The 15,382-nt window shown below is 39.1% G+C and overlaps 1 protein-coding gene across 1 annotated transcript in view; it reads left to right on the forward strand.

Annotated features, from left to right (window-relative positions):
- Nucleotides 1-15,382, forward strand: part of LOC126248063 (importin-13) — a 206,957-nt gene that overhangs the window by 127,484 nt on the left and 64,091 nt on the right. The window contains exon 12 of the mRNA XM_049948704.1: nucleotides 10,216-10,419. Within this exon, the coding sequence (XP_049804661.1) occupies nucleotides 10,216-10,419 (204 nt within the window). The remainder of the gene's footprint in view (nucleotides 1-10,215; nucleotides 10,420-15,382) is intronic.

Genomic DNA, 15,382 nt, shown 5'->3' on the forward strand with positions numbered 1-15,382 from the left:
TTAACCCTTTTTGTTGAACTGGATGTTGAGTTGAATTATTGCTGTCTTCTTGTGAAGTTATTCAAATTATTATATACTCCTATAGTACGGCTAGGCACTATATTGTTGTTCCTGACATGATCAGTCGTCCAGCAGAAAGTGGGCTGTGATCCATAGCTCATTTATTACTCGCTATTATATGATAATCCCAAATTTTTGTTTATTGCAATGACGAATGTGTCTATTCATTACACTGACTTCTTCATTCACTTTTACAAACACAGTTGTCGTAAGGACGTACTAAAAGTACACAGTTGGTAAATTGTACTGGATGAAATAGTCTCTACAGGATTGACATTTACTGATATATTACCTGTTACTCTAACTGCTCTCTCCTGCAGCCTGAACCCCCCCCCCCCCCCCATCTAGACTGCCGGTTCCCCACCCCAAATTTGTATCACATATTGAGAACATGAGTGGATTAACCCACAGTAGATTTATTTTAGGGCCAGAGGAGTGGTTATATGTGTAAGGCATTTTAATAAGCAAATGTTATAGCTAATCTTTTTACAGATGCTTATCCATTACAATACCCAGAAGTTTATGTTTATCAGATGTTTCACTTTTGGACAGTGGTTCAATGTTTGTTTTCTTGAGACTGGTCACAGTTTAATTTCATCACAACTGTCTTAACCACCCAACTAACTTGCTTTCACCTAGATCTGTTATAAAGGACCAGATAACTTCACTGCCACACTCAATTTCGACCGCAGTAGAGAAAATATCTTGGTCACCCTCAATGAACACTCCTCCTCCTGTTAAGTATAATCTATCTTGTGAGATATGTTCCACATAATACACTCTGTTAATGCCATATATTGTAGCTGTTGTGCCAAGACCAAGAGAAAGGAAGTAAATGAGACTGAGATTTCTACAGATTATGAAAACACTTGTTGCTGCCAGGATTCAGCACAAAGGCTGACTGGGGTACATGAGTTGCTGTTGAAGACAACTTTGTTTCAGAAGAAGGAAGCAGTAGTAGTGCCACTGATATTTTTGAAAAATGGTACTCCAGGACTTTGTACACTGAGATTCTGACGTCCTGATTTCTCCGCCTGAGATAGAGTGAAATGCTTCTGAAGGACACTGAGGTCGGGGCTGGAGGTGACAATGATGATGACAGTGCGTTGTTGCTGTCCAACGGATAAATTTATACCATCAGGAATTCCTTTTCCTCTTTTAACATAAATGGATAATGCTAACTGACAGCAACTAACTGGAGTGACAGCTTTTATGCTGGAAAGACAAAACAAAGAAGTTGTCTTGATAAAAAGAAAGAAAGAAACAGATTTGTGTTTTCTATGAGAGGTGTAATAATTATATGGGTATTGCATTTAAATATGTAGCACAAGATATTGGTGATTTTGTAATGAAATAGCATGTATATCACCGAAACATGCTTAAATGATGATTCTGGGTCACTTTTTCCATGTACTCTGGCAAAACCTCTGTCTAAGGAAAACCCGTGTGTAAGGAAAAAAAAATACATTTACATCTGTGTAGACACTCTGCAAGTTACCGTACGGTGCATGACAGAGGGTACCCTGTACCACAACAAGTAATTTTCTTTCCTGTTCCACTTCCAAATAGAGGGACAAAAATTGGCTGTCTATATGGTTCCCTATGAGCCCTGATTTCTCATATCTTATCTTTTGTAGTCGGTACGCGCAATATTTGTTGGCGGCAGTAGAATCATTTGGCAGTCAGCTTCAAATGCTGGTTCTCTAAATTTTCTCAATAGCGTTACCCAAAACGAATGCCATGTTCACTTGAGGGATTATCATTTGACTTCCCGAAGCATCTCCATAACACTTCCATGTTATTCGAACCTACCAGTAACAAATCTAGCTGCCCACCTCTGAATTGCTTCACTGTCTTCCCAAACACTGGAGCAGTACTCAAGAATAGGTTGCACCAGCAGTCTATAAGCAGCCTCCTTCACAAAAAGACTTTGGCAAACAGGACACTAGTAAACTGTGTCTGAATATTACAGGTTTATTGTTCCTACTCATCCACATTAACTTACTTTTTTCCACATTTAGGGCTAGCTGCCATTTATCATATCAACTGGAAATTTTGTCTAAGTCCTTTTGTATTTTCCTACAGTCGCTCAACTTTATCACCTTACCATCACCACAACATCATCAACAAACAACTGCAGATTGCTGCCCACACTGTTAGCCAAATCATTTATGTATATAGAGAACAGCAACGGTCCTATCGCACTTACCCTTGGGCACGCCTGACGGTACCCCTGTCTCGGATGAACACTCGCCATTGAGGACAACATACTGGGTTCTATTATTTAAGAAGTCTTCGAGCCACTCACATATCTGTTAATGAGCTCATACCGTCATTAACAGCCTGCAATGAGGTACTGTGTCAAATGCTTTCTGGAAATGTAGAGATATGGAATCTGATTGTTGCCCTTCATCAATAATTCTCAGTATATCGTGTGGAAAAAGGGAAACCTGAGTTTCAAATGAGCGGTGCTTTCTAAAACCATGCTGATTTGTGGACATAAGCTTCTTAGTCCCAAGAACATTTATTATATTGAAACTGAGGATAGGTTCAAAGATTTTACAGTGAACAGAAGTTAGGGATATCAGTCTGTAATTTTGCTGCTCTGTTCTTTTAACTTTCTTATATACTGGAGTCGCCTGCGCTTTTTTCCAGTCCCTTGAGACTTCTGCTGGGTGAGAGATTCATTCTAAATGGAAGCTAAGCAAGCGGCCATTGTCTTAGGGTACCTTTCAAAAAAATGAACTGGGATTCCATCTGGACTTGATGATTTATTTATTTTCAGATCTTGCAGTTGTTACTCTACACCAGGGATGCATATTTCTATGTCGTCCCTATGGGAGTCTCCCCGATGGTCAAATGACGGTATGTTTGTATGGTTCTGCTGTGTAAATGATTTCTAGAATGTGAAATGTAAAAGATTTCACTTTTGTTTTGCTATCTTCAACTGCTCCACTAGACTGGTCAACAATGGACTGAATGGAGCGCTTAGACTTGGATAGCGATTTTACGTATGACCAGAATTTTCTTGGGGTCTCTGCCAGATCTTTTGCTAAGGTGTGACATTGGTAGTTGTATGCTTCGCGCGCAGATCTTTTAACAGAAGCACGAATGTCTACTAACGTTCGTTAGTAAGCATTTGTGCATCCCTGTTTGAACCTAGAGTGCAGCAGTCTCTGTTTACCTAGAGTGCAAGCCTCTGTTTTCTCAGAATCCCCCAAATTTCTTTATTGTACTGTGGTGGGTCTTTTCCATCCTTTATCCATTTACTAGGGACATAACTCTCCAACCCCAATTTAAAATCTGCTTAAACTTTGACTATAATTCCTCTGCATCCATCTTACTGGAACTAAGTAAATGGAATGAAATGAAATGATCGTATGGCATTGTTGGCCGGGAGGCCCCATGTGGGGCAGCTCAGCCGCCGTATCACAAGTTCTTTTTAGGTGACGCCACATCGGCGACTTGCTGTCGTCAATGATGATGAAATGGTGATCCCAATTCACTGTCTAAATAAGATTTTAATAACTGCTTATCTGCCCTATCTAGCAGAAACGCTCTTCTAGCCTTCTTGACTGATTATAGTTCCTTCCCCCATGAACCATGGACCTTGCTGTTGGTGGGGAGGCTTGCGTGCCTCAGCGATACAGATGGCTGTACCGTAGGTGCAACCACAACGGAGGGGTATCTGTTGAGAGGCCAGACAAACATGTGGTTCCTGAAGAGGGGCAGCAGCCTTTTCAGTAGTTGCAGGGGCAACAGTCTGGATGATTGACTGATCTGGCCTTGTAACATTAACCAAAACGGCCTTGCTGTGCTGGTACTGCGAACGGCTGAAAGCAAGGGGAAACTACAGCCGTAATTTTTCCCGAGGACATGCAGCTTTACTGTATGATTAAATGATGATGGCATCCTCTTGGGTAAAATATTCCGGAGGTAAAATAGTCCCCCATTCGGATCTCCGGGCGGGGACTACTCAAGGGGACGTCATTATCAGGAGAAAGAAAACTGGCGTTCTACGGATCGGAGCGTGGAATGTCAGATCCCTTAATCGGGCAGGTAGGTTAGAAAATTTAAAAAGGGAAATGGATAGGTTAAAGTTAGATATAGTGGGAATTAGTGAAGTTTGGTGGCAGGAGGAACAAGACTTTTGGTCAGGTGATTACAGGGTTATAAATACAAAATCAAATAGGGGTAATGCAGGAGTAGGTTTAATAATGAATAAGAAAATAGGAGTGCGGGTTAGCTACTACAAACAGCATAGTGAACGCATTATTGTGGCCAAGATAGACACAAAGCCCACACCTATTACAGTAGTACAAGTTTATATGCCAACTAGCTCTGCAGATGATGAAGAAATTGATGAAATGTATGACAAGATAAAAGAAATTATTCAGGTAGTGAAGGGAGACGAAAATTTAATTGTCATGGGTGACTGGAATTCGTCAGTAGGAAAAGGGAGAGAAGGAAACATAGTAGGTGAATATGGATTGGGGGGAAGAAATGAAAGAGGAAGCCGCCTTGTAGAATTTTGCACAGAGCATAACTTAATCATAGCTAACACTTGGTTCAAGAATCATAAAAGAAGGTTGTATACCTGGAAGAATCCTGGAGATACTGAAAGGTATCAGATAGATTATATAATGGTAAGACAGAGATTTAGGAACCAGGTTTTAAATTGTAAGACATTTCCAGGGGCAGATGTGGATTCTGACCACAATCTATTGGTTATGAACTGCAGATTGAAACTGAAGAAACTGCAAAAAGGTGGGAATTTAAGGAGATGGGACCTGGATAAACTGAAAGAACCAGAGGTTGTAGAGAGTTTCAGGGAGAGCATAAGGGAACAATTGACAGGAATGGGGGAAAGAAATACAGTAGAAGAAGAATGGGTAGCTCTGAGGGATGAAGTAGTGAAGGCAGCAGAGGATCAAGTAGGTAAAAAGACGAGGGCTAATAGAAATCCTTGGGTAACAGAAGAAATATTGAATTTAATTGATGAAAGGAGAAAAGATATAAATGCAGTAAATGAAGCGGGCAAAAAGGAATACAAACGTCTCAAAAATGAGATCGACAGGAAGTGCAAAATGGCTAATCAGGGATGGCTAGAGGACAAATGTAAGGATGTAGAGGCTTGTCTCACTAGGGGTAAGATAGATACTGCCTACAGGAAAATTAAAGAGACCTTTGGAGAGAAGAGAACCACTTGTATGAATATCAAGAGCTCAGATGGCAACCCAGTTCTAAGCAAAGAAGGGAAGGCAGAAAGGTGGAAGGAGTATATAGAGGGTTTATACAAGGGCGTTGTACTTGAGGACAATATTATGGAAATGGAAGAGTATGTAGATGAAGATGAAATGGGAGATAAGATACTGCGTGAAGAGTTTGACAGAGCACTGAAAGACCTGAGTCGAAACAAGGCCCCGGGAGTAGACAACATTCCATTAGAACTACTGATGGCCTTGGGAGAGCCAGTCATGACAAAACTCTACCATCTGGTGAGCAAGATGTATGAGACAGGCGAAATACCCACAGACTTCAAGAAGAATATAATAATTCCAATCCCAAAGAAAGCAGGTGTTGACAGATGTGAAAATTACCGAACTATCAGTTTAATAAGACACGGCTGCAAAATACTAACGCGAATTCTTTACAGACGAATGGAAAAACTGGTAGAAGCGGACCTTGGGGAAGATCAGTTTGGATTCCGTAGAAATATTGGAACACGTAAGGCAATACTAACCTTACGACTTATCTTAGAAGAAAGATTAAGGAAAGGCAAACCTACGTTTCTAGCATTTGTAGACTTAGAGAAAGCTTTTGACAATGTTGACTGGAATACTCTCTTTCAAATTCTGAAGGTGGCAGGGGTAAAATACAGGGAGCGAAAGGCTATTTACAATTTGTACAGAAACCAGATGGCAGTTATAAGAGTCCAGGGGTATGAAAGGGAAGCAGTGGTTGGGAAGGGAGTGAGACAGGGTTGTAGCCTATCCCCGATGTTATTCAATCTGTATATTGAGCAAGCAGTAAAGGAAACAAAAGAAAAATTCGGAGTAGGTATTAAAATTCATGGAGAAGAAGTGAAAACTTTGAGGTTCGCCGATGACATTGTAATTCTGTCAGAGACAGCAAAGGACTTGGAAGAGCAGTTGAACGGAATGGACAGTGTCTTGAAAGGAGGATATAAGATGAACATCAACAAAAGCAAAATGAGGATAATGGAATGTAGTCAAATTAAATCGGGTGATCGTGAGGGGATTAGATTAGTAAATGAGACACTTAAAGTAGTAAAGGTGTTTTGCTATGTAGGGAGTAAAATAACTGATAATGGTCGAAGTAGAGAGGATATAAAATGTAGACTGGCAATGGCAAGGAAATCGTTTCTGAAGAAGAGAAATTTGTTAACATCTAGTATAGATTTAAGTGTCAGGAAGTCGTTTCTGAAAGTATTTGTATGGAGTGTAGCCATGTATGGAAGTGAAACATGGACGATAACCAGTTTGGACAAGAAGAGAATAGAAGCTTTCGAAATGTGGTGCTACAGAAGAATGCTGAAGATAAGGTGGGTAGATCACTTAAGTAATGAGGAGGTATTGAATAGGATTGGGGAGAAGAGAAGTTTGTGGCACAACTTGACTAGAAGAAGGGATCGGTTGGTAGGACATGTTTTGAGGCATCAAGGGATCACAAATTTAGCATTGGAGGGCAGTGTGGAGGGTAAAAATCGTAGAGGTAGACCAAGAGATGAATACACTAAGCAGATTCAGAAGGATGTAGGTTGCAGTAGGTACTGGGAGATGAAGAAGCTTGCACAGGATAGAGTAGCATGGAGAGCTGCATCAAACCAGTCTCAAGACTGAAGACCACAACAACAACAATAATCATAGTTCCTATAATGACATCACGATCACTAATCCCCATTTATATACTGACATTGTCAATAAGGTCTGGCCTATTTGGGGCTAGAATGTCTTAAGATACTTCCATTGTGTGTGGGCTTCAGAGCTAGCTGCTTAAGACAATTTTCAGAAAACGTGTTCAAAAGTATTTCACATGACTGGAATCCATAGACATCCCAGTCCCAGTGTATACTTGGAAGGTTAACGTTGTCTCCAACTAGTATTGCACTATCTGGATATTTATGTGCTATTTAGATATTTATGCACTTTTGACTCTAGCCTTTCTTTGAATGACTCTAGAACTGTCACAGCGGAATCGGGTGGCCAGTAAAAACATCTAACAATTAACTGAGTTTCACCTACACCTTTTATACATGACCAGATGACTTCACTGTCACACTCAACTTGACCCCAATAGAGACAATATTTTTGTCAGCTGCAATGAAAATTCTCCTCCTATGGCCTCTAATCTGTCTTTTCCGCTATACATTCCATGACTCCCTAAATATCATAGAGCTTTCCAATTTGGGTACCCAGAGGTTCATTAAAAAGGGTTTTTACTTTCTGTCTTCAATATTTTCCTTCATTTGTGAATTTCTGGATGGATTTTAAGTTTATGTGTGTACTCTGGTTTCTTTAATGTTTTTATCATTGTACATGCCCAATTATAATTGGTTAAATATTTCTTAGAAGTTGCCTCACTTTTCAGTAGTATCATTTGATTTGTATGTATCTGCTGACAGTCGATGTGTGAAAAGTATTCCTTAAGTTTATCATCGTCAGTTCTTCTTTTAGAAGTGATTAAGTCACTATGCGGTACTATTTTGTGGTCTGTATTAATCTCTGTGGATCGAACTTTATGGTCAGAGAGAGAGAGAGAGAGAGAGAGAGAGAGAGAGAGAGAGAGAGTGGGGGGGGGGGGGGAGTGAGTTAGTTTCAGATAATGAACACTATTAATTCTTCCGTATTTACCGAATAAGGTGGTGCAGTGGTTAGCGTACTGGACTCACATTTGGGAGGACGATGCTTCAAACCCCTGTCCGGTCATCCTGATAGAGGTTTTCCGTGATGTACCTAAATCGCTTCATGCAAATGGCAGGATGGTTCCTTTGAAAGGGCATAGCTGATTTTCCTCCCCATCCTTCCCTAATCCAAACTTGTACACCATCTCTAATGACCTCGTTGTCGACAGGATGTTAAACACTAATCTCCTCCTCCTTCCCTATTTAAATTCATAACAATGTAGTCAGTGCAAGTCTTTGAGTCAGATGTTAGTCTGGTTGCCAGTGAACTTATATGGCTATCACTGTAGCACTGTAAAAAGTCAGAATACCTAAGGTAATTTACATTATAGCTTAGAGAATGTGTTCACGTCCTGCCCCCTTCATAGATGAGTTGTTGTAAATGACAAGAATTCATACATTGCTGTTTGGTGATGTACACAGGCCAACAATTATTAAAGTGTTTTTGCCTAGCTTTATTTTAAGTATTGCTGATTAAAATGCCATCTCCATAGTAAACGGCTATCTCTGCAGTAAGTTGATCAACACAACCAATTTATTCGCACTGAACATTATTTCAAATGTAAATACCCACTCTACCACCCTTGTGTATTTATCTACAATACACACTCACAATTTTAAAATTATTTAACTTAAAACTAAGATTCTTCAATTTCGCCCACAAGTTCATTCTTAATATAGAAGTGTGCTGTACCCTCTCCTAGAAATTCATTGACTGATTTTGTTTTATTAGTAATGTGCTGAATATTCTGGTACATTATTTTGCATTTTTTCTTCTTTGGTATGGCCAGTGGATATTTTGGCTTCTTGTGTGTATGCTGAAGGCTTTTTTTTTACTCTAAAACGAGACTTAAAGCTCAGTGGCAAATAAGTTGTTTTCATAGATTAGCCTGTAATTATTTTGCATAATTTTTCATACTAAAATGCATAGTCTAATAGTTAAGATGTAATCTGCGTGTAGTGTGAAAGCTTTAATCTGAATTACCTATGTCTAGAATTAAACAGTTTTCGTAACTAGGGCATAGTAATTTAGTTCTTGTATCTGTTTTTCTAATATATCTGTTATCAGACGAGTTGCATTCCAGATCAAAAGTGATATGGAATGGTAGCAACAATAGTGTTTTATAGAAAATTTTTCAAACTCTCAGTACAGATGCCAGCTTTTACCATGTACCATATCATTTGCATCTGTTACACTTGATAATAAACTCACTGTCTGTGCGACATTATACCTTCCAGATCTACATTTCATACAATGTTTTTTGTTCCCAGTCCTGGCTTCATCACACTCTTAAATTGTATGTTATTGTTTGTATTGTGTAGGTATTAGTTAAATTTCATGTGGGGTTATCAGCAAGCAAAAGTACGTTGCACTTCAGTCTTGATTCTTGAGTGTACTGGTTACTTTCATACATTTATGCATGATTTATCAATGTTGGTAATTGACTATTCTCCAATCTATTCTACAAATTTACTGCCCTTTGTCAGTGGAGATTGATTGCTATTGTATTCTTCTTTTGTATTAGGAGACTAATTTGTTTTTCTATACACAAGCTGTTTACAAAGTTCATCACCCTTCTTGTTTTCTATCCACAAACTGTTTACAAAGTTCATCATCCATCTTGCACTCAGAATTGGTACAACTTGTTGACAATATACTGTACCTGTTTTTATCCACAAACATTTTTTCATTTGCGTAGTTCGAAAACTGTTTGCCACTTCCTTTCTGCTTTTGATAACTCTTTTGCCTTCCATTTTGAAATGAGCTTTTTTCATTATTTAGAACGTGACCTTTCTTCTGTAACTCAGAATTTTCATTTTTTATATACCGAATATAATTATCTGTAAATTTAAAACATGTTTGTTTAGCTTCGCAATTTCACTGTTTCAGTTTCTACAAAGTTCGTTTTTCACAGCAGAACTGTAACTTCTTTCCATTTTATTACTATGCACAACTGCATTACATGTCATCTTGGCTCGATGCTCAATATTTACAGCAAAGCTGATAGGAGGAACGTGAGCTCTTGGCTACAGAGCATATGTGGGCAAGTCTAAACCGACTTACAAGGAGACGGCAGTACATTTCTAATAGATTTGTGTGCCTATCGTGTATTTCACCACAGTTTTTTGAATTAATGATTTTAAGATTTCTGTGGTTTCAGTGTTGTCTCTGTGAATATAATCGCTAGCAAAAGAATTACCAGAAAAATTATATTTATCTTGCTTTTCAGGATAAAGGAATGCAGACCTATAGTGACATCTTGCTGAGACTTAAGATGATGAGCACAATTTTTGCAACTCTAGACACCAGTGCTGTGAGAGGAGGAGCTCTAAAGTCTGATGATCCTCAGCCTGTTCTTCTCATTTTGGAGAAAGTTTTTCCAGTTTTGGAAACTATAACATGTAAATGGTGTACTGATGAAGAAATTATGAAGGTGAAGTATAATATATATATAATTGTGTGTGTGTTTTTACTTTAGGTAATTAGCTAATTTTAACTTTCTTATTAACTTTATTGGATTGTTTTAGTATTACATGATTATCATTGAGACCTTCAAGATTTGCTCCTAACATTTTCGAAACACTGACCGTGTAGATCGTAGCAGAATTTTAGTGACAATCAACATTTACTTTTACTTTCTGGGTGTAAGATTCTGTTCTTCAAAAGTGAGGAAAAGTGACTGCTGATGAAAGTTAGCCAAATATCATATACCTTCTCAAAATATCAAGAAATTTTACAGTTGCAGTTTCAGTTGAAGGAAACAATAAATGAAATAGGGTAGAACATCTCTGCAAAAATTTTCAAAGGAGAGTTAATGTTTCACTTTTTAAGGTGTTGGTACCATATGAATTCCTGGTGAAAATATCAAGTTTATCCTTGAGATTTTTTTTACGTTTACAGTCTTATTTCCTGTGGTGGAGCAAGTATTTTTTGTGCCTGTGATGTATCACTTACTTTTGGCGATCCATCTTATTGATAGGGGTAAGATTGAAAGGTCTAATAGGTGTCAGAGCGGGATTGTACACCCAGGTCTTCTTGTTTCAAGTTACTTTCTATAGAAATTTCCTTAGCTAATGCTGACAAAGGCAAACAGTACACATCACGGTGAAGACTGAAATAATAATTCATTTGTATACTGTGGTGTCATACATATTACATCTGAGGAGTAAAATGGATTTGACGGATGAGATTGGTTGTCAATATATGTATCTTACTCATGATCAGATTGAGTCAATGTACTCTAATGAAGAGCTGTTGTTAAATTAAGTTGTTCAGAGGATGATATGAAAACAAAAATTGGTGATATTCTCAAATGCAACAATCAGCTGTAAAGCCCTGAAAATATCTGGAGAGCCAGTTGAACCAATCTGACATTTCTATTTTGGAAGTTTTTTTTCCTCTTCAGTAAGATCCTGACTGGTTCACGAGGAATGAGATTTATTAGTCTTGTGACCTTTACTGTTAGACACTTAATTAGAATGGTCAGAAGTTTTGCTGTAATACAGGGTGTTTCAAAAATGACCGGTATATTTGAAACGGCAATAAAAACTAAACGAGCAGCGATAGAAATACACCGTTTGTTGCAATATGCTTGGGACAACAGTACATTTTCAGGCAGACAAACTTTCGAAATTACAGTAGTTACAATTTTCAACAACAGATGGCGCTGCAAGTGATGTGAAAGATATAGAAGACAACGCAGTCTGTGGGTGCGCCATTCTGTACGTCGTCTTTCTGCTGTAAGCGTGTGCTGTTCACAACGTGCAAGTGTGCTGTAGACAACATGGTTTATTCCTTGGAACAGAGGATTTTTCTGGTGTTGGAATTCCACCGCCTAGAACACAGTGTTGTTGCAACAAGACGAAGTTTTCAACGGAGGTTTAATGTAACCAAAGGACCGAAAAGCGATACAATAAAGGATCTGTTTGAAAAATTTCAACGGACTGGGAACGTGACGGATGAACGTGCTGGAAAGGTTGGGCGACCGCATACGGCAACCACAGAGGGCAACGCGCAGCTAGTGCAGCAGGTGATGCAACAGCGGCCTCGGGTTTCCGTTCGCCGTGTTGCAGCTGCGGTCCAAATGACGCCAACGTCCACGTATCGTCTCATGCGCCAGAGTTTACACCTCTATCCATACAAAATTCAAACGCGGCAACCCCTCAGCGCCGCTACCATTGCTGCACGAGAGACATTCGCTAACGATATAGTGCACAGGATAGATGATGGCGATATGCATGTGGGCAGCATTTGGTTTACTGACGAAGCTTATTTTTACCTGGACGGCTTCGTCAATAAACAGAACTGGCACATATGGGGAACCGAAAAGCCCCATGTTGCAGTCCCATCGTCCCTGCATCCTCAAAAAGTACTGGTCTGGACCGCCATTTCTTCCAAAGGAATCATTGGCCCATTTTTCAGATCCGAAACGATTACTGCATCACGCTATCTGGACATTCTTCGTGAATTTGTGGCGGTACAAACTGCCTTAGACGACACTGCGAACACCTCATGGTTTATGCAAGATGGTGCCCGGCCACATCGCACGGCCGACGTCTTTAATTTCCTGAATGAATATTTCGATGATTGTGTGATTGCTTTGGGCTATCCGAAACATACAGGAGGCGGCGTGGATTGGCCTCCCTATTCGCCAGACATGAACCCCTGTGACTTCTTTCTGTGGGGACACTTGAAAGACCAGGTGTACCGCCAGAATCCCAAAACAATTGAACAGCTGAAGCAGTACATCTCATCTGCATGTGAAGCCATTCCGCCAGACACGTTGTCAAAGGTTTCGGGTAATTTCATTCAGAGACTACGCCATATTATTGCTACGCATGGTGGATATGTGGAAAATATCATACTATAGAGTTTCCCAGACCGCAGCGCCATCTGTTGTTGAAAATTGTAACTACTGTAATTTCGAAAGTTTGTCTGCCTGAAAATGTACTGTTGTCCCAAGCATATTGCAACAAATGGTGTATTTCTATCGCTGCTCGTTTAGTTTTTATTGCCGTTTCAAATATACCGGTCATTTTTGGAACACACTGTAGAAAGAGGGAAGAATTACTTTCACTACAATTACTCTGTGAGTCATAACAGATGTGGGAATGGTTTTGCTAGTACTACAGTGCAACCTGCTGCAAATCTCTGCTTGCATTGACACAAGAAGTGTGTAAATTTCATTCACACCTTTGGTTTCTCCCAGCACTGTCTGATGGGACAAAATTTTGCTCATACACAGATTTTCTCAAAGTCTTCTATTTTGCAGCCATATAGGTCTAAACCTGAAGCTTTGCAACCTCAGTAATGTTGATACTGAGGCTACTAATTGTTTGAGTTGAACCATATTCAGGAATTCTATAGTGTACTCCTCGATAGGTTAGGAATGTGGTACATCTGGGATACAGACGCCAGGGTAGTAAAGAATGTAAAGCATGCAGAGATGAGTTTGAAATTAGCTTTTAGTACCTGGAGCAAGGGAAAAATGATAGTCTATGTGCCTTTATATGAGCCATACTTTCTCCGATATTGTTTTCACAGTCCTTACGCAAAACGTATGTTGGCAACAGTAGAATCGTTCTGTAATCAGCTGCAAATGCGAGCTCTTTAAATTTCCTCAGTAGTGTTACATGAAAAGAACATTATCTTCCCTCCAGGATTTGCATTTGAGTTCACAAAGCTTTTCCATTGAACCTACTGATAACAAATCTAGCAGTATGCCTCTGAATTGCTTTGATGATGTCTTCCTTTAGTTTGACCTGATGGGGATCCAGACACTTGAGCAGAACTTACAGGAATGGGTTGCACAGGTGTTCTGTATGCAGTCTCCTTTACACTTTCCTAAAATTCTCCCAGTAAACTGGAACACACATCATCAAGAACAACATAGTGGATTCTATTCCGTAAGAAGTCTTCGAGCCACCTGAGAACCTATTCCATGTATTTGGACCTCCATTATCTGTCTGCAGTGGGGCACCAGGTCACACACTTTCCAGAAATCTAGCAGTACTGAATCTGCCAGTTGCCCTTCATCCATGGTTTAGCTGGATATTGTATTAAAAGGGCAAGATGAGTTTTGCATGAATGATGCTTTCTAAATCCTTGCTGATTTGTGGACAGAAGCTTCTTTGTCTCAAGGAAATTTATTATATTCGAACTTACAATATGTTCAAGAATTTTGCAACAAACCAATATTAAGAATATTGGTGTGTATTTTTGTGGGTCCGTTCTTTTATCCTTGTTAAATAAAGGAGTCACCTGCCCTTTCTCCAGTCACTTTGGGCTCTCTGCTGGGTGATAGATTCATGGTAAACGGAAACTAAGTAAGCGGCCTATGGCACAGAGTACTCTTTGTAAAATCAAATCAGGATTCCAACTGGATCTGGTGACTTAATTGTTTTCAACTCCTTCAGTTTCTCTCAATGATAGGTCTATCCAGTGGTCAAATGATACTATGTTTGTACAATCCTCCTCCATGAATGATTTCTTAAATGCGAAACTGAAAACTTAAGCTTTGCTTTGGCTGTGTTCTGTTGCCGCACCAGACTGATTGATGAGTGACTGGATAGAAGCCTTTGACCCGCTGTGTGATTTTATGCATGGCCAAAATTTTCTCCAGTTCTCAGCGAGATCTTTCTTAGGGTAAGATGGTGCAAGCTGTTATATGCTTTGAGCAGTGACCTTTTTATAGACGTACAAATTTCTACTAACTTATGCCTGTTAACATTTCCACATTCTTTTTTTTTACCTGACAATGCAACAGTCTCGGTTTTCTTAGCATTTTCCGCATTTTGTTATTAAACCATGATGGTTTTTTTCCCATCCTTAATCCATTTACTGGGCACATCCTTTTCAGAGTGTGATTACAGCCAGTGTAAACTTTGTCCATAATTCCTCTATATCCATCATATTGAAGCTAAATAGTGTCCATTCATTGTCTATGTGGGATACTAACAACCGTTTATATACTTTTTAAAGCATAAATACTCTTCTAGCATTCTTAATGAATTTATTAACCATGACTACCATGATATTGTGATTGTTGATGCTTGTCTCTATACTGCTACTGTTGATAAGGTCAGGCCTGTTTGTAGCTAATAGATTAAAGTATTTCCACTGGATGTGGGCTGTAGAACTAACTGTTCAAGATGGTATGTTGTAGTGAGTGAACAGTTGGTAACCAGAGACTTCTTAATGGTGATAACATATAAGTAAATCGCATTTTGGGGATGGCATGTTCTTCGCATTGTACTTTTGTTGCATATTGATGGTTCTGTTATTGTTATATGTACATATAAATAGTACATTTGCACCTTTCATATTGAAATTTTATTAATGATTTCATCTGAAAGACAAATCTTGGTTGTGGTGACAAAATAATGTAAATTATTGTA

This window comes from Schistocerca nitens, chromosome 3, assembly GCF_023898315.1.
Source record: "Schistocerca nitens isolate TAMUIC-IGC-003100 chromosome 3, iqSchNite1.1, whole genome shotgun sequence".
NCBI classification, from domain to species: Eukaryota; Metazoa; Arthropoda; class Insecta; order Orthoptera; family Acrididae; genus Schistocerca; species Schistocerca nitens.